This window comes from Miscanthus floridulus, chromosome 9 (genome assembly GCF_019320115.1).
Source record: "Miscanthus floridulus cultivar M001 chromosome 9, ASM1932011v1, whole genome shotgun sequence".
Classification (NCBI taxonomy): Eukaryota; Viridiplantae; Streptophyta; class Magnoliopsida; order Poales; family Poaceae; genus Miscanthus; species Miscanthus floridulus.
The window spans coordinates 7,246,665-7,265,743 of NC_089588.1; the positions used below are offsets into that span (position 1 = coordinate 7,246,665).

General features: G+C 49.7%; 2 protein-coding genes across 3 annotated transcripts; one reads left to right on the forward strand and one right to left on the reverse strand.

Moving 5' to 3' along the window:
- Positions 1–3,562: 3,562 nt before the first annotated feature.
- LOC136479153 (uncharacterized) lies at positions 3,563–5,056 on the reverse strand. Its single transcript, XM_066477112.1, has 3 exons — positions 4,820–5,056; positions 4,109–4,665; positions 3,563–4,025 (listed from the first exon to the last, which is right to left on the reverse strand). Exons 1-3 carry the CDS (start codon positions 5,054–5,056, stop codon positions 3,563–3,565), a joined length of 1,257 nt encoding a protein of 418 aa, XP_066333209.1.
- A 6,994-nt stretch (positions 5,057–12,050) lies between these two features.
- LOC136481266 (uncharacterized) lies at positions 12,051–17,104 on the forward strand. Of its 2 annotated transcripts, XM_066478630.1 has the most exons (9): positions 12,051–12,406; positions 12,497–12,621; positions 13,434–13,543; positions 13,618–13,674; positions 14,040–14,183; positions 15,318–15,611; positions 15,716–15,785; positions 15,891–15,983; positions 16,856–17,104. In XM_066478630.1, the coding sequence occupies exons 6-9, from the start codon at positions 15,379–15,381 to the stop codon at positions 16,967–16,969; spliced, it is 510 nt and encodes a 169-aa protein (XP_066334727.1). In that variant the 5' UTR covers positions 12,051–12,406; positions 12,497–12,621; positions 13,434–13,543; positions 13,618–13,674; positions 14,040–14,183; positions 15,318–15,378; the 3' UTR covers positions 16,970–17,104. The 2 variants fall into 2 exon arrangements, with proteins under 2 accessions (XP_066334727.1, XP_066334726.1); XM_066478629.1 differs by having other exon boundaries at positions 12,052–12,621.
- Positions 17,105–19,079: the final 1,975 nt, after the last annotated feature.

Here is a 19,079-nt window from a genome sequence, read left to right on the forward strand (position 1 = left end):
AGACCCGGCGACCCAAGCTCGCACTCGTGGACTCGGCAAACGCAATAAAACCCTTCGCTCAATATGAGAAAAGCCCCTGGAGGAATAAATCCACACCTCTAGGGCCTTGGGGGCTACACCCGGTGGGTGCGCTCGTGCGCACCCACCGAAGCCTTGAGTACGAAACACCATCCCATCAGGAGCTACCGCGAGCCAAGTCTCGTCAAAACCTCAAGAAGAGCGCTCACACTCTCCTCGAGGCTCGGGGGCTACTGTCGGGTACCATAAAAAGGGGTCCCCTAAGCAAGAGCCGAAAAGATCGCTTAGACCCTTTAAAAATCAAAGCCAAGAGACAGCTACTGACTAACCCCCACCTTGTCCGAGGCTACCGATTCTCCGCCTAGCTCGAGGCCTCGCACGTAAGGCCTCGGACAGGGAACCGATTCTCCGCCTCTCTCGAGGCCTCGCACAAAAGGCCTCAGACGGGGAACCAATTCTCTGCCTCGCTCGAGGCCGGCTTGGCAACAACCCCGTCGCCTCCGCCTCGACCTATCTCCCTGACAGAACGTCACGTCCAACTAACGCGACCAACTACTCCCACGATGTCAGCCGGACGACGGCTCGACACAGCAGAGTGGCCGACGAGATGGGAAGACGCATCAACACCATGACGTCCAGGACAGGACGGGGCAGGGGTTACCGGCCGTTGTGCTCGGTACTGTGCCCACGACTGACGCCTGCACTGCACTGTGTTACCTAACCCCTGCTCCAAGGACAATACGGCATGTGGAGTCAAGTCCGGGTCACTATAAGCCTTAGAATCAGTGTACAGGACCAACTGCCCCCTCTGAGCCTCGGCAATCTGCTTCAGGGTCTCGGTAGCCTCGGGATTCGCGCCCACCAAGCCCCCCATGATGGCTCGGCCTCGGCACCAACTGAGCCTCGGCTCTTTACGCTATCGACACATAGCGACCGACACATCGTCCACCATGGCCTACACCAAGCCATCACAGGGCCTCCCACGTCGCACAAGGTCAGGCGTGACCGGCGCGTTGCTACAGTGCATCAAGGACAAGATCGCTCCACCGACCATGCTGCCACAGTGACAAGCTACAAGGCTCGGCATGCTGCCTCCACTCACAAAACAACACGTAGCAAAAGCATGTAGCGCCCCTGTGCCTCCCTTCGACTATAAAAGGGAGTGGCCAGGGCCATTTCTAGGGGGGAGTTCAGGTCCACGAACACGCTCACACTCATAGACGAACGAACTCATGAAAACACACACCAACCCACGAACGAGCAACTCACGCCACTACACAGAGACCTAGGACTAGCTCCCTCTCTCGCCTAGCTTGTAACCCCCTACTATGATCACCTTGGTGCAAGGAATACAAGATCGATCTCTTCGACTAGACGTAGGGCTTCTATTGCCTGAACCAGTATAAACCTTGTGTGTCTTTGCATCACCATCCGGGATTAGGGGCACGCAGTATATTTCACTAGTTGGTTGAGGACCCCCCGTGTCCAAAACACCAAGCCTCCCTCGGGGTCTAGAAGGGGGGCGGTCTCCCTAAGTCCCAGGCACCATTTTTTAATCGTTTTTCGAAAAAATTCCTACGCCAAACCCTCCAGCGTGCTCTGACAAATCGATTGTAAAAAACCTAATGACCGAAAGTCTGTCTCAGGGCCAAAAGGCCGGCCAAGCCGCGAGACGGCCTATGCCTCCGGGCTACGGCACTCCCTCACCACCTTTTTGCCTGAGGGGCAGCTTAGGCTCCATGGAAGTTTTTTGCAAAGCGATATGTTCAGAGACGAGACAGAGGGCAGAGGCTCAGAAATACCATAAAAAACGATTAAAACGCGTAGGCGCATAAGTGCTTTAAAAAAGGCCTCGACGGCCACAAGCGCCACGGCGTGATAATCTTAATCCGTTTACATGGCCTCTTTGGCCTAGGTCAAGGCTCAGGGTCGCCAGCGTCGGCAGATGGCATGGGAGGGACCACCTCCTCTTCGAACAGCTTGGCCAGCGTCGTGCCAGGGCCCTCAGCCGCCTCCATCAGCTTCGCCACCTCCACGTCGGCCTCCTCGTCATCCTCAGCTAAGACATAGCCATCACTGATGGCCTCGAGGTTGACACCGGCGTAGTGCAAAGAGACGACGGCTAGGGCACGCTTGACGCTCGTGTGCAGCGCCCCCCGGAGTCGCTCGCGCGCTTGGCCGCTCAACGTGGTCAAGCGGCTCTTAAGGGAGCTGCCTGACTCGACCCCCTCAACCTCCAGGGCCTTGTAGATGGTACGGGCGGTGCTCTACAGCACATTGTGCTCCCTAATCTCAGCCTCGAGCACCACCTACACTGCGACAGAGGCCTCAGCTGCCTGAGAGACCTCTTTCTCCAACCCTACGCCAAAACAAGCAGGATGGGGTTAAGCGCAAAGGAAAACAAGCCAAACAGGGGCGGAGGCCTATAGGACTCACCCTCGGCTTTCTCTTCCCAGTGCTAGGCCTTGACCCGAGAGGCCTCGGCTTTCTCTTTCCAGCGCTGGACCTCGACCCAAGAGGCCTCGGCCGCCCTGGAAGCCTCCTTCTCCAGCTCTACATCGCATCGAGGAGTTAGGGGTCGAACGCAAGAAAAACAAAGAAAACAAGGGGGACGAGACTCACCCTTGGCCTTTTCCTTCAAAGCTAGGGCCTCGACCCAGGAGGCCTTGGCCACCTTGAGGGCCTCGGCCAGGGCACCTTCCATCAGCAGGTGCGTGCCCTGCTCCTCTCCCAGCTGCCCGGTGACGGCCTTGGCAGAGGCCTCTACTTGTTCGGCCTAGGACCTGAAGGTGTCCCGCTCGCCGGCCGCCTGGGTGAGCTCCTCCTCCAACTCCTTGATCCACGTCGCCAAAGGGGCGGCCTGCTCTCGAACAGTGGCCACCTCGGCCTTCGCATTAGCACAGCGAAGGCGGAGGTCCTCCACCTCCGCGCTCCGTGCCGACAGAAGCTCGTTGGCACCGGCAAGCAGGTCCTTCTGCTGCCGGAGCTGGTCCCAGATGCCCCTCTCCCGCCGTAGGAACAGCGACTTCCCGAGGGACCGATCCTCGAGCTCCTGGATAGGCAGAACAGACGTCAAGCGCTACGAGAGAACTCGGGAAAAAGACGACACCACACGAGAAAAGAAGGCGCGTACCTGGGTGACGCCGGGCAGATCGTCAGCCATAACGGACAACACTGTCTGCAGTGACCACTCCGCTAGATGGCGGTATTGCTCGGAAGTGCTCTAGCGCCCCCCCTCGGCCATGTCCTCAAGAGCGAACAGAGGCTCCCCCTCATGGTCGTCCCGGCTCTGCCACAAGACACGTGGGTGATCCCACCCATGGGGCTTGGGTTGTACCCGCACGAGGGCCGAGCTTCCCTTGCCAGAGGTCAGAGCCAGCTGCTCCGTGGTGCTGGCCGCCTCGGCATCCGCCACCTCCTTCCCCCGAGAAGTATCGTCGGAGGAGATCGAATGGACCTCCACTTCCTGGGCGCTCTCCTAAGACAGTGGTGGGCCTTGGACCGGGGGTGGCACTGAGGCTTGCCCCGCCTCCATCTCCGCTTCCTAGGCCGCTGGCTTTGCCGTGCCCATGCCGGCCTCCGCCACCCCGGCCTCAGTGGTCCCGGGGGCTCCGGCCTCCGCCACCTCGGCCTCAGTGGTCCTAGGCGCTCTGGCCTTCGCCACCTCGGCCTCGGTGGTCCTGGACGCCTCGACCTCCGTCGCCTCGGCCTCAGAGGTCTTAGGGGCCTCGACCTTGGTCTTGGTGGCCTCAGCGACTGAGGGCGCCTCGGCTTTATCTGACCCGTGGGCCTCGGCCTCGCGGGGCGTAGGCTCTTCCTCCGCTTGCTCCGTGGCTGCCCTAGTAGCCTCTCCCTGGGTGACCAGCTCCTTCGGGTTGGCCCTCGCCGACGCCATGCCACGTTGTATGGTGGCCTGCGCCTCCACCACCCATTGAGCGGTGGAGCCCGTGCTCACCTTGAGCGACTTACGCGGCGCCAGGGTAGGCACCTCCCCCTGACGCTTCCGGCTGAAGGCAAAACACTCACTTGGTCAGCATACGACCAGAAAGCGAGCGGGAGACGATACGAACTTCGCTGAAAAAACACTCACCTTGAACGGGGACACAACCGCTTTGGCACTACGTCCCTCCTCCTTTGCAATGGTGGTGGTGGCGGCGGTGGCACGGCCCCCATGTCCGTCGGTGCCGGCCGACCCTCGCCGGACTCCGGCGTCCCCTCGACCCTCTGCGGGGGTAGTTGCGTCGCCCCCACCGCCGCCTGCTCCACCTCCACCGTCGAGCCCACCAGGCTGACGGCGCGCTTCCCTAATGCCCGGGCCTCAGGCGTGTCGGCCTCAGCCCCGGGGCGGGCGATTGCCGGCCCTGAGGCGTCTCCTCCTCCTCCTCCTGGAAACACCGGGCTGCTCGCCGATGCCCCGAGCGCCATCCCTCTGACGTCAGGGAGATGGTCCAGGGTACCCCGCCCCACCTCGCTCTCGTCATCGTCGCTCGAGGAAGCCAACAACGACGGTGATGGAGACGACTCCAACAGGAGACCATCGTGCCTCTGCTGCCGGCGACGCTTCTCCAGCTCTTCGCGCTCAAGGTTCTTCCTCTTGTGCTTTGCCTCCTTGGCGTCCTTCCGCTTCTTTTGCACCTCAGCATGTGCCTGGTTCACCGCCCACCACTTTGCGTCCTCGGGAATGGGCGGTGGGGAGGCTCACACATCCCTCATCCCCTGCAGGAACGGCGAACACAAATAAGGGAACAGGAAACGGTGAGGAACGAGGAGGTCTCAGGGGCTACAGTGGCGAGTGACTTACCAGGGAGAGGTACCCCCACGATGGGCGCATTGTGATAGGGGTCAGACCACCGCTCTTCAGCCACCCCTCCACTATCTCCCTCACCCGACGTAGAATCTCCTCGTCGGAGAGGGCGACGACAGACATCCGGATGCCCTCAATCGGCTCATCTGGTGTCATGTCGAACAGGCGCCGCCACCGAGCCATCAGCAGCAGCACCCTCTGGCGGTGGAAGGCCGCCACGACAACAGCCGCCATAAGGCTGCGGCTCCGTAGCCTCTCCAGTCCCTCCAAGAGTGGCTGTAGCTTAGGCTAGTCCTCCATCGAGACGCCATACCTCCACTTCTCTGGCTAGCTCTCCACGACCCGCCCGGTGTAGGGGGGAAGTCCGCCGTCGTCATTGCGGAGGTAGAACCAGCTGTTGTACCAGCGGCGGTTGGACGACACGAGCTAGGCCAGGATGTAGAGGTGCTGCTGGTCTTGGTGCACTTGGAGAGTGCAGCCGCCGGCCCTCATCGCCTTCCTCGTGCCCATCGGCTTGGTAGTATGCCCCGCCCGGAAGAGGTGGAGCCACAGCTCCTAGTGGGGGGCAATGCCCAGGTACCCCTCGTAGACAGCGACAAAGATGGCCGCCTGCGCAATGGAGTTGGGGTTGAAGTTGTGAAGCTCCACACCGTAGTAGTGCGGGAGCGCCCACATGAACCGGTTCGCCGGCAGGCCGAGACCATGCTCGTGGAAGGACACGAAGCTCATGATGTAGCCAGCGCATGGCCTCGGCTCCTGCTCGCTCACCGGAGCAATCCACTAAGGCCTGGTGGGGTCGGTAATCGGGCGGAGGAGGCCATCATCGACGAGCCACCGCAGCGTCTCTACGGACATGTCGGACGGACGCCAAGGATCCACCGGAATGACAACAACGCCGCCGGCCATGAGTGCAGTGGGAATGTGGCTACGGCGGTAAGGCTCGCCCTCTCCCTCTCTTCCTCCCCCTTCTCCCTTCTTCTCCCCGGTGCTCTCTGTTCTTAGCGACGGCTCGAGGGCAGAAAAGGCGAATGCAGGCAAGGTAAGGAGGGGAGGGGCGAGGCTCATCACATATTTATGCAGGAAGGGGGTGAAATGGATGGGCAATGAAACCGAGGAAGTTTCCCTTAGATCTGGCGCAGTTAATCCAGATCCAATTAAACCGCCCATGCGTCCACCTTTTCCTCATTAATCACGCACACAGTAACGTCCCATCCACTGACATCACATCGCATCCGACTGCAACAACGGCAGGTGCCATTCTGTCTCCCTGAGAAACCACCTCAAAAGGCGCACCTGCCATTGTCAGCCGATTGGAGGGGAATATCCCCACCCGATTCCTTTTAGACGAAGGAACTGGGCACCGAGCCCGTTACGGTCTAGGGGTTCGAAGGCTGGGCCCCCATGGGTTTCGACAGCCGCCCTAGGATAGAGTTAGGGATGACTATCGGCGAGCCCGTACATGGCCGAGGCCCAAGCAAGCGAACGCTTGGGATGCCCTAAGTCGTGTCCGAGACCGGCAGGGAGGTCTCTGAATGGGATCCCACCGTAGGGAGGCGCCGAGCCCCCGGGGCCAATCGAACAGCCCTGGGACCCACTAGAGAAGCCCTTTGGTACTTTTGGAGTGTGTCTCTAGACTGCTAGCCGACCCCTATCGAATGGGGCACGGGCCTCCACTCGGACTTACCCGATAATAGCTCACCGGAAGTGTCACCGCTCGCGCCCACCGAGGGTAGCCTGGCATATTCCACCCCTCCTTCTGAACGAAAAGGATGCGCGAGGGTCGCACAAAAAGCCAGAGGAACTCCTGATCACCCTCTCGCTCCGTGCAGAGGCTCGAGGGCTCTTCCTGCAACCAAGCCGAGACCCAGCGACCTAGGCTCGCACTCAAGGGCTCGGCAAAAAACCCCTCCTTCTGAACGAAAAGGATGCGCGAGGGTCGCACAAAAAGCCAGGGGAACTCCTGATCGCCCTCTCGCTCCGTGCAGAGGCTCGGGGGCTCTTCCTGCAACCAAGCCGAGACCCAGCGACCTAGGCTCACACTCGAGGGCTCGGCAAACAACCCCTCCTTCTGAACGAAAAGGATGTGCGAGGGTCGCACAAAAAGCCAGGGGAACTCCTTATCGCCCTCTCGCTCCATACAGAGGCTTGGGGGCTCTTCCTGCAAACCAAGCTGAGACCCAGCGACCTAGGCTCGCACTCGAGGGCTCGGCAAACAACCCCTCCTTCTGAATGAAAAGGATGCGCGAGGGTCGCATGAAAAGCCAGGGGAACTCCTGATCACCCTCTCGCTCTGTGCAGAGGCTCGGGGGCTCTTCCTACAACCAGGTCGAAGACAAGCAACCCGAACTCACAGGGAAAAATGCGATAAAAGGCACCAAGCCTGTTACGGTCCAGGGGTTCGAAGGCTGGGCCCCCGAGGGATTCGACAGCCGCCCTAGGACAACAGAGTTAGGGATGACTATGGGCGAGCCCATACATAGCCAAGGCCTAAGCAAGCAAATGCTTGGGATGCCCTAAGTCGTGTCTGAGACCGGCAGGGAAGTCTCTGAATGGGATCCCACTGTAGGGAGGCACCAAGCCCCCAGGGCCAATTGAACGGCCCTAGGACCCACTGGAGAAGCCCTCTAGTACTTTTGGAGTGCGTCTCTGGACCGCTAGCCGACCCCTATCGAATGGGGCATGGGCCTTCACTCAGACTTACCCAATAACAGCTCACCAGAAGTGTCACCGCTCATGCCCACCGAGGGTAGCCTGGCATATTCCACCCCTCTTTCCGAACGAAAAGAATGCACAAGGGTTGCATGAAAAGCCAGGGGAACTCCTGATCGCCCTCTTACTCGGAGCAGAGGCTCGGGGGCTCTTCCTGCAACCACGCCGAGACCCAGCGACCCGAACTCGCACTCGTGGACTCGGCAAACATGATAAAACCCTTCACTCAATATGAGAAAAGCCCCTAAAGGAATAAATCCACTCCTCCAGGGCCTCGGGGGCTACACCCGGTGGGTGCGCTCGCGCGCACCCACCGAAGCCTCAAGTACGAAACACCATCCCGTTAGGAGCTGCCGCGAGCCAAGTCTCATCAAAACCTCAGGAAGAGCGCTCACACTCTCCCTGAGGCTCGGGGGCTACTGTCGGGTACCATAAAAAGGGGTCCCCTAAGCAAGAGCCGAAAAGATCGCTTAGACCCTTTAAAAATCAAAGCCAAGAGACAGCTACTGGCTAACCCCCACCTTGTCTGAGGCTACCGATTCTCCGCCTCGCTCGAGGCCTCGCACGTAAGGCCTCGGACAGGGAACCGATTCTCCGCCTCACTCGAGGCCTCGCACGAAAGGCCTCGGATGGGGTACTGATTCTCCATCTCGCTCGAGGCCGGCTCGTAAGGCCTCGGACGGGGAACCGATTCTCAGCCTCGCTCGAGGCCGGCTCGGCAACAACCCCGTCACCTCCACCTCGACCGATCTCCCTGACAGAATGTCACGTCCAACTAATGCGACCAACTACTCCTACGACGTCAGCCGGACGATGGCTCGACACAGCAGAGTGGCCGATGAGATGGGAAGACGCATCAACACCATGCCATCCGGGACAGGACGGGGCAGGGGTTACCGGCCGCTGTGCTCGGTACTGTGCCCACGACTGACGCCTGCACTGCACTGTGCTACCTAACCCCTGCTCCGAGGACAATGCGGCATGGGGAGTCAAGTCTAGGTCACTGTAAGCCTCGGAATCAGTGTACAGGACCAACTGCCCCCTCCAAGCCTCGGCAATCCGCTTCAGGGTCTCGGTAGCCTCGGGATTCACGCCCGCCGAGCCCGTCACAATGGCTCGGCCTCGGCACCAACTGAGCCTCGGCTCTTTACGCTGTCGACACACAGCGACCGGCACGTCATCCGCCCTGCCCTGCACCAAGCCATCACAGGGCCTCCCACGTCGCACAGGGTCGGGCGTGACCGGCGCGTCGCTCTAGTGCATCAAGGAGAAGATCGCTCCACCGACCATGCTGCCATAGTGACAAGCTACAGGGCTCGGCATGCCGCCTCCACTCATGAAACAACACGTAGCAAAAGCATGTAGCGCCCCTGTGCCTCCCTTTGACTATAAAAGGGAGTGACCAGGGCCATTTCTAGGGGGAGTTTAGGTCCACGAACATGCTCACACGCACAAACGAACGAACTCACAAAAACACACACTGGCCCACGAACGAGCAACTCACGCCACTACGCAGAGACCTAGGACTAGCTCCCTCTCTGCCCAGCTTGTAACCCCCTACTACGAGCACCTCGGTGCAAGGAATACAAGATCAATCTCTCCGACTGAACGTAGGGCACCTATTACCTGAACCAGTATAAACCTTGTGTCTCTTTGCATCACCATCCGGGATTAGGGGCACACAGTACATTTCACTAGTTGGTTGAGGACCCCCCGGGTCTGAAACACCGACACTAGTTATCTGGTGATTTATCCTACGTAGTGAAGATCAGTATACCGTGACATATCATATATAGACATATATGTAAACAAAACTAAATTAAGGAAGAACACAACGAACCATAAACGTTTGCGGTCATGATGGATTGATTTAATGTATTTAACTTGGTAGCCTTAGCCTTCATACACGATTATGTTGATATTTACGACGTAGCCCGAGATGTCTCCTTCTTATCATCAGATAATGCAGCATACTTCTCTTTAGCACGTTGATGTCTAAGTCGATGCTATGTTCCAAATTTCTGGTGTCTAAGTTTCTCTCCTCTACAAATCTTAATAATTAATAAAAAAAGTATATATTGATCTTAATAATTAAAGATTGATATGTAAAAACTATCCTATTATGACTGTAATAAGCTACTTATCACCCCTTGTACATTATTCACCTCACTAGATGGACAAAGATGCAACGACCAGGGAGACAACCATCATACTACTACAAAAATGATTTTTAGAAACATGACCATTTTTACTATAGAGGCGGCTCTTGATTTAGCCGCCTCTAGAGTGCCCTGTGAATCAATCCGCCTCTGTAGATGCATATTCAGAGGTGGCTCACTATCCAGTCGCCTAGAGTTACCAACCGCCTTTAAAAATGCACTCATTTTCATAGGCGGTTGGTAACTCCAGCCGCCTCTATAGAGCCAATTGTAGAGGCGACTGGATAGAGAGCCACCTCTCGTTCTACTATAAGTAATACTACCCTCGCCCACTGCGCCTCCTCCTCTCCTACAAACCCTAGCCTCCTCTTCTCCAAACCCCCATTGTCGCCTCCATCTCCCCTCGCGTGTGCGGCAATGTCCAGCCGCCACGGCTAGAACACGAAGACACAGACACGCAATGCCAAAGGCCAATTTCCCCTCAAGCGGTGGCACCGGCGGGAGCGGCTGGATCTCGGTGCGCGGTGAGTTGTTATACCTCATTGACTCCGGCGAGGAGGTCAAGCCATCCATAATGCGCCTTGCCTTCAATGGCATGGCAGAGTCCTCCGTTGGGCAGGGCAATGGAGCTATGACGACAACCCCTACCGTCGGGCGGAGTAGAGGTGCGGCGATGCCGACCCCTGCCACCAGGCGAGGCAAAGGCATGGTGGCGCGGACCCTCACTGGGCGGGGCAAAGGCACCAACACGCAGGATTTGTTGCCGTCCCTCAAGAAGCTAGGTCCTTTGAGCGTCGGAATCAAAAGGCTGCCGACAACGATGAAAGGTGATGGATGGTGCTCAGGCAAGAAGAAGGTTTGCATATTTGCCACCTTTGTTTGGGTTAGGGTTTTAGGGTTCATCAGATTCAAATGTTCGCTTCACTGCTCCTAGTTTGTTAGAGTTTTAGGGTTTTATGTGCTTCATCAGACTTGCTTTAACTTAACTGTAATTTGATGATAATTTGCTATGACTTAACCAAAATTTGATGATAACTTCCTATGACTAAACTATAATTTGATAATAACTTGATATAACTTGTAACTTAACTCTAATTTGATGATAACTTGCTACTGACTTAATTGAAACCTTGATGATGACTTCTTATGATTTAACTGAAATTTGATGATAACTTGATATGACTAAACTATAATTTGATGATAACTAGCTATGACTTAACTGTATTTGATGATAACTAGCTAAGACTTAACTGTTATTTGATGATAACTTGCTATAACTTAACTGTAATTTGATGATAACTTGCTTTGACTAAACTGTAATTTGATGATAACTTGATATAACTTGCTTTAACTTAACTGTAATTTGATGATAATTTGCTATGACTTAAGTGAAATTTTGATGATGACTTCTTATAACTTAACTGAAATTTGATGACAATTTGATATAACTAAACTGTAATTCGACGATAACTAGCTATGACTTAACTGTAATTTGATGATAACTTGATATGACTAAACTATAATTTGATGATAACTAGCTATGATTTAACTGTAATTTGATGATAACTAGCTAAGAATTTGATGGCAACTAGCTATGACTTAACTGTAATTTTATGATAACTAACTATGACTTGACTGTAATTTGATGATAACTAGCTAAGACTTAACTGTTATTTGATAATAATTAGCTATGACTTAACTGTAATTTGATGATAACTAGCTAAGACTTCACTGTTATTTGAAGATAAATTGCTATAACTTAACTGTAATTTGATGATAACTTGTTATGACTTAACTAAAATTTGATGATAACTTGCTATAACTTAATTGCAATTTGCTGATAACTAACTATGACTTATCTCTAATTTGATGATAACTAGCCACTATGCCAGAAAAGCTTATCAGTGACACCTTGATTAGTGACTCAGAAACAAAACACGTCACTATAAGAATATTAGTGACGTGGGTAAATGAGAAGAATCACTGATTAGTTGTTGCCCATACTCCAGGAACAAGACGCGTCACTAATAACAATATATCAGTGACTCTTGCAAAGAAAACGCGTCACTGATAAAACCTGTGACGCGTATTGCTTAGCCGCGTCACAGATATATGGCTGTATTGGTGACGCGTATTGCTCAGGCGTGTCACTGATAAGGCAAGTGACACGTTTTGCCTAGACGCGTCAATACAGGGACATATCAGTGACTCTTCTCAACAATCCGCGTCACTGGTACAGCCGGCTGGACAACAAGTCAGATGTATTTGGCATTTGGGCTGCAAGGCAGGACCAAGTAATACGCGCAGGCCCAAGTTGGGTACATACGGGTTGCTCAAAAAAAAAGTTGGGTACAGACGGACTCAACTCCGTTCTCCACAAGCCGCCGCCCCCGTCTCTCTCGTCGCATCCCTCTTCGTCTCCTCTCGTCGCTCCCCCACCGCAGCAATGTCACGAGCAGAGATCACGACTCCGCCTTCCCCCGGTGCTACTCCGAGGTCCCAGCCCTTCCCTGCAGCCCGTCCGCGCCCCCCCTCGCGCCACCCCCGCCGCCCGGTCTCATGCTGGCTGTCCGCTACCTCCACACCGATGCGGCTCCCCAGCGCGCGGACAGCAGGTTGCCGCCCCTCCGCGACTCCACGACGCCGCGGCTTCCCCGCATCTGCACCGGATCTCGTAGGGGCAGGAGGCGCTCCATCCAGTCCTCCACTACTCCAGGTGTGGCCTTCTCCATCCCCATTCGTCTCACATCCCCAAACCCTAGATGGCGCATCAGCGGTCTAACGGTTTCGTCCTACTCTTCCGGAGGGGCGCTGGCAAGGAAGCTGGATCTGAGACGACAAGGACGTGCATGAACTCGCACTACTCTCAGCCAAGTTCAGGACCTCAATTCAGTCAAGCATGTCGGCACCAATATTCCATCAGGCGAACATGTAAGTAGCTAATCAGCCTGTATCTTCTTTGTTCAGTTGCAACAGATTGTGTTTTGTTTAGGCCAGTTATCTTGGCTTTTTGAACTAATCAGTTCATTTTTTTATGCAATATATAAAAAATTGTATGAAACCTGAACATATGCGCAGATGGCAATTTGATAGCTAAGTATTGAAACTAATCTTTACTTTGCGCTACATACATATCTAATTCAGTTTTAAATTTTAATTGAGTTGGAATTTCTGTAGTGTGGCATTAGTTAATGGGATTGCTAGCTTAGTTCCTGATAGAGCGGTATTGAGTTGCCTGATCCATGAGCATTATTGGCATGATGCTGTTATGCAGCTCAGCCAAATTCATAAATCGTCCATATTTAGATAACAGGGCAGGTCCTCTGGAACACCATCTTTTGATTGTATATATATGAAATAGCAGGTCCTCTGCAACCATATGGGTTGCTTAAGTATTACTTATGGAATGATTGTTTTTTGCTGACAAGAGGTACTTGATTACTGCCTTGATGAACTGAGTTCTAGCATAACTGAGCATGAAGAAACCCGGATGTATGGTTGTATGTTGATGAATCGGCTGAGGGTTCTGCTTTACAGTTTTAGTTTGAGTTCTAGTCTAATAAACAAGCTTTAGAAATTAATGCTGGTATACTAAGTATATGCACACTGAACTGCCACACAACAGTCTTCAGCAAGAAGCACACTGTGATTAGATGCATCATCATACAAGAATATGTAATGCTGAAACTGATTAGTTTATTTTTACATAATCAACAGACCATATATTTATTCTTTTTTTTCAGTGCACCGAGGAAGCTCATCGTCCAGTAGAATGTGTGGAGTGGAATGTGAGTGCTCAAACTGAATTAGGCACCTGAAGTACTGATCTATAAAGGGACAGTTCTTGTGCGAGGTATAGTATTGAAGACATTGACCTGTGAGCACATGACTTGTAGTCAGCCTATACTTAAATTTTGATGTTTGCAGGGCTGCAGGTAGCTATGTTGGCTTCTAGCTGGTAATAAACCACTCTAGCAAATGCAGGTAATTAACGAACATGCTTATCTTGTAAATATGTGTTAATGAAGTTACAACTTTGAGTAGTATTGCACAAGTTACAACTTTCGAAATCCACACCATTCAGTACGCACATTGTGCTGCTCTGTTTACTAAAACCCACGTAGCAATGCTTCAGTGCCTCAAAGTAAACACCAAACAAGGTTTGTGAATTTAGTTTTCCATTTTAAGTCACACACTCTTTTGTCTGGTCTATTGCTGCTCTGTTTATTAAAACAATGGCTTGCATTTTCATGGATGCACCAGTGTTTGGATGCCTCAAAGTAAAGAATAAACCAGGTTTGAGAGTTTGGTTTCACAATTTTCGTCTAATTTTCTACACTGCAATGCAGGCCTTACTGTTTCAGCTCCAGTGTACAGTGCCTGCTAAGATATACAATCATTTCTTCCTGTATATACGGGCAACCATTTTCTTTTCTCCAATGATATTGGAACAAAAAAAGAGTCCGACAGCCATGACCATAACACAGTAGCAGGTTAACTCACTACTTGACAATTCTATATGAGATTATTCTACTTCCATATTTCATATAGAACACTGCATGCTCTGTTGTTTCTTTACCCTTTTCGACAGTGCCTATCCTTACTATGTACCATCTTCCAAAGAACTGTACTTATTCAATATTCATCTATATATGTAGTGTTAAGATCTTTTTGTTCTTTCATCGATGGAATCTGATACAGCTAGTTTCAGGTGCCCTTTTTTAAAATTAGGCTTTACGGGAGCATGGAGCCGTTTTACAGTTTTATTTTACTTATATTTAAACTTAGAATTTGCCATGGAGCAGTCAGCCTATAGTACCATTATTACTGTCAACAGTTATTTATGCTTATATGCTTAAACTTTGCTGATTATTAGTCTAGCTCTTGCAAATTAGAGTATTCTAGTCATGTGTAGGTACAAGGCCTCTGCCTCGTCAATGGTTTAGGTACAAGGCTCGTACCACTTGTTTGACCTGTGGATTTGTTTGCTCCATCATACCACTTTGAAACGACCCGGATTTTCCACGAAGGGGAAATCCACGGATTCGAAATATAATGTGATAGTCCCAAGAGATCACCCCATCACATTATCATATAACAGTTGATATTATAGTCATACATCGTGAGATTACAGGCTTACAAGATATTACATTACTTGGGAAAACACCTAATACATGGTTAGTCTAGCGGGGGCATATCTAAACGTCATCAGAGCTGGCGAAACATGTACTTACATTTAAAGTAACCATCTAATAAATAAATCATCCACCTATGTCATTATGAAAACTATCTATATCATCCCTACATTTGTATCTAGCCATCTCCATATAGAGTATTTGGTAACTAAAATTTATAACAATCAGGCAAAGATAGAAGGTATATATATATATATATATATATATATATATATAATGTACTATGAGCAGTACAGACGTTAAACTTCAATTTTCATGCTCTGCATCATGTGTATTCTAGCTGACCCAGATAAAATGCAATTAAGCTGGTTGAAGTAGCTGACCCAGATACATATGCTTGCAGTTCATCGGCTGTTCTGTACTCATTTTCTCTAGGCATATCCCTTTTGGTTTATGTACTCATGTTGTCTACATGTTCTTTCTTATTTTTAGATCACTGGTTGTGGAAGCTAAGGCTAAGGACATTCATGTGGGCTTTCTAGATCCACGAGTGATGTCACTGGACAGCATAACATTTGATAGAGACAAAGTTCTGCAGTATGTACAAAAGGCCTTCACCAAGTATACCAAGAATGACTACATAATGTTTGCCTACAACTCTGGCGGCTTAGCTGGTGATCATTGGATCGTCGTGGTAATAATTCAAAAGTGGAATAAGGTCATATACCTTGATTCCAACAGATCTGAAAACCATGATTTCAGCGTGCTAAAACTGTTGATTGACGAGTGAGTTGTTTGCTTACCTACTATTGACTTGTTTCATAAGTGCCAATATCATTGAACCAACATAATGAGCCATATATATGTGTGTGTTGTACTCTTACATGTAGGGCTTTTGCAAGACACACAAACAAGCTGAAAGACAGACCACAGCCATTGAAACACGCTTTTAAATATGCGGTAAGTGCTTCCAAAAATAAAAGTCAATATTGTGCCTCTAGTATATTAAGTACTGTGTTCAACTTCCATTTTCAAATTATTGTGTTCTATATATATTTGTCGCAGTGCCTTCAACAATCTTCTGCTAAGTCATCTGGCTGGTATGCTGCACACCACTTGTTTTTAGCTATGAGAAAGACAAACTTGGAATACTCTGAGGTATTCATATCTAAACTTTGGATGTGCAAATATAATGGCCCATGGTTGTTTGAGTGTGTGTGACTGTGTCATGTCCTAGTATAGTTTTTAGCCCATGGTACTTGTTCTGCTACCTGTCTTTTTCTATCTCAAGAGAAGAGAAAAGGTGGAGGCTTTATTTGTATTGCTACCTGTCTTTTCGTTTTGGGGAGTGATCTGATGAGGGTGGAGGAGCAGGTGCCAGCTCTGTGCTTTTGCAGCTGAACCTCCTTATGCTCCAGGTAGTTTAGTGATTGGATTAGGAGCATGCAGCTAGCTAACAGATTATTTTCTCTGATTGCTTATTTGTTTCCTAGCACTCGGATATAGTGTGGCCATTGTCGCAGTGGCCAGTTTGTGTTTCAATTTGAGTATCATTATTCGGTAATAGTGGCACTAGCCGATTGCTCATAGTCTTGATGAAAAAGTTTGTGTGGCCTCAGCATTCTGTCTTCAAATCAGTCTCAAGGAAACAGTCCTGCGTGTCCAGAAAAAAGTCTCAAGTAACAGTTGTATTTCAAACCTTAATGCGATTTCACTACATTTGTAGGCTATTCCCTTGATGTAGAAGAAAACTCTGCAGTTTCTTTTCAGTGGAAACATGCACAGTACTACTTTAGTCATAAGCTCGAATGCTCGATGCTTTACGCTGCCTATATATTTTACTCAGTGATAGACATAGGCTCAACACCATCTGCTTGCTAATGAATTTCCACATCTGCGGATGTTCCTATGTCCCTTGATTGTTTGCATCAAGCTTAGCAACTGTGATTTTTTACATTGATTGTCTATATTGTCCTGTACATTGTACTGTACCATGTTTTCTTTTTTACCAAAGTTCTATCTTGACACAGGAATTTGAAGTGTTGACGACGCCCATCAATATGCTCATGATTAGAGAAAAGCTAGCCAGGTTCTTAGTGGAACAAGTCATCGAGAAGAAAGGAGAGTTCCATCATGACCAGTGATGTGTGTTTGCCATTATCAGTGTGAGTCCAGTGATGTAGTGTGTGACTAAATAAATTAAGCCCAATGTTTAGATGGATTTCGAACAAGTTGTGATGGATTTTGAACAAGTTGTGAACATTTGATATAAATGTCAATCTGTTGAACTTGATGTCTATCTCGTGTGAACATGTTACATATTGATGACTTGTTCTGTGAACGATGTGGGGTTCTGATGAGCAATGTGTACATTTGTTATATGCTATCAGTGACACATTAGACAGACATGAGTCACTGATATCAAATTATCAGTGACGCAAATCAGTGACGCATATTCTTAGTATGTGTCACTCATATATCCTTATTCGTGACGTGTGTTACCACAACGTGTCGCTGATATAGACTTATTAGTGACGCGGGTTCCCACAGCGTGTCGCTGATATGGATTTATCAGTGACGCGTGTTCCCGTTTTCAGTGACGCGTGTTCTGAATAAGCGTCACTCTATTTCCTTATCAGTGACGCGTCTTACAGTTATCGGTGACGCATGTTCGCGTTATTAGTGACTCGTGTTCTAAATATGCATCACGGATAGTTTTCTATCAGTGACGCGTTTTTACGCGTCACTAATGTGCCCTTATCACAGACGCAAGAATAGTGACGCGTGTTTTACGCATCACTGATGACCCTCTACACGCGTCACTGATAAGGTTTTCTGGCATAGTGAGCTAAGACTTAACTGTTATTTGATGATAAATTGATATGTTGTGATGATATATTCGTATGGATGAGGTGACACTAGCTATCATGTTCTCCCCTTCTCATATTGAGCCTGTTCTCATATTGAGCCACCTCTTTCCCAAAACTTGCTATGGCTTACCTGAAATTTGATAATAACTTGCCGTAACTTGCTAAGTACCCTTTCTTAGCATTTTGTTATATTAGGCTTTTGTGACTAGTGCCAACTATGATTTCTTTTTCAAGTTGTCCTTCTTCATTTGTCTAAGGCCACAAGCAATTAGTTCTTAGTCCTCTTTCAGTTTGATTCATGTATCTTAGGACTGCCTATAGAGTTTCCTATATAGTTGCATTGGTTCTACATTTTCAAAGTTTCTTGAACTTCCTGGTCTATGTGCATTTTGAGTGTACATTTTCACAGTTTTCTAGGTTCACAGTCCACTAAAGATGTTGGTTAACTTGAATACTGGTGAAAACTGAACTCAAACTTTATGATAACTTGTTATAAATTAACTGAAACTTGATGATAACTTGCTGTAAATTAATTGAAATTTGTTGATAGTCCTACATCTATGTGTATTGGCTGCTTGGAATGAAATATGTTTTTGACCACATACTTCTGTAATGAAGGTATCTGCTGAGTGAGGAGGAGAAAACCGAGGAAGAGGAGGATCCTAAAAGGAGTCTGAAGAGGACGACGATGGCTTGCGAGACATCTGCTGGAGGCTCATGTTGGCGAGGGACGACATTAACGACCTCTTTGATAGGAACTGCAAGGCAATGAAGCGTCATGACAAGCTCTACATCCAGATCATTGACGACTGGGAGGAAGAGAAGAAGTTTTGCTTGTACAGTGGTGGCTGCGCGCATGATGTAGTGGTTGGTGCATGCATGATGTAGTAGTGTCTGAAACTTAGTACTCGGAAGTGGCTGCATGCATGAGAAAGGATGTATGGTATGCTTGGAACCTATATATAGATGAGAGCTATATATATATATATATATATATATATATATATATATATATATATATATATATATATATATATATATATATATATATATATATATATATATATAGTGGTTGGTGCATGCATGATGTAGTAGTGTCTGAAACTTGGTACTCGGAAGTGGCTGCATGCATGAGAAAGGATGCATGCTTGGAACCTATATATATATATATCATGCCATCTATTTACTAGTTATGTGTAGTTTATCTATGTGTATGTATCTGGAATTGAATCTTTTAGTTGTGTGTATGTTTTGGAATAGTGGTATGTCAGAAATGAAAACAGAGGCCTATAAAACTTATTTGTAGAGGTGGCTCTAGATCTCAGCCGTTTCCGCAAAATAAATTTGTAGCGACGGAGGAAGATCCACCTCTATAAAAATACAT

Excerpts from the sequence above, each read along its gene's own strand:
- LOC136481266 (XM_066478630.1), top strand. The coding sequence starts at position 15,379 with ATGTCACTGGACAGCATAACATTTGATAGAGACAAAGTTCTGCAGTAT. Across the intron at positions 15,786-15,890 it reads AACACGCTTTTAAATATGCG|TGCCTTCAACAATCTTCTGC; the intron begins GTAAGTGCTTCC and ends TATTTGTCGCAG. Across the intron at positions 15,984-16,855 it reads CAAACTTGGAATACTCTGAG|GAATTTGAAGTGTTGACGAC; the intron begins GTATTCATATCT and ends ATCTTGACACAG.
- LOC136479153 (XM_066477112.1), bottom strand. The coding sequence starts at position 5,056 with ATGGCGGCTGTTGTCGTGGCGGCCTTCCACCGCCAGAGGGTGCTGCTG. Across the intron at positions 4,666-4,819 it reads CGTGGGGGTACCTCTCCCTG|GCACATGCTGAGGTGCAAAA; the intron begins GTAAGTCACTCG and ends GCGGTGAACCAG. Across the intron at positions 4,026-4,108 it reads CGGTTGTGTCCCCGTTCAAG|CCGGAAGCGTCAGGGGGAGG; the intron begins GTGAGTGTTTTT and ends TTTTGCCTTCAG.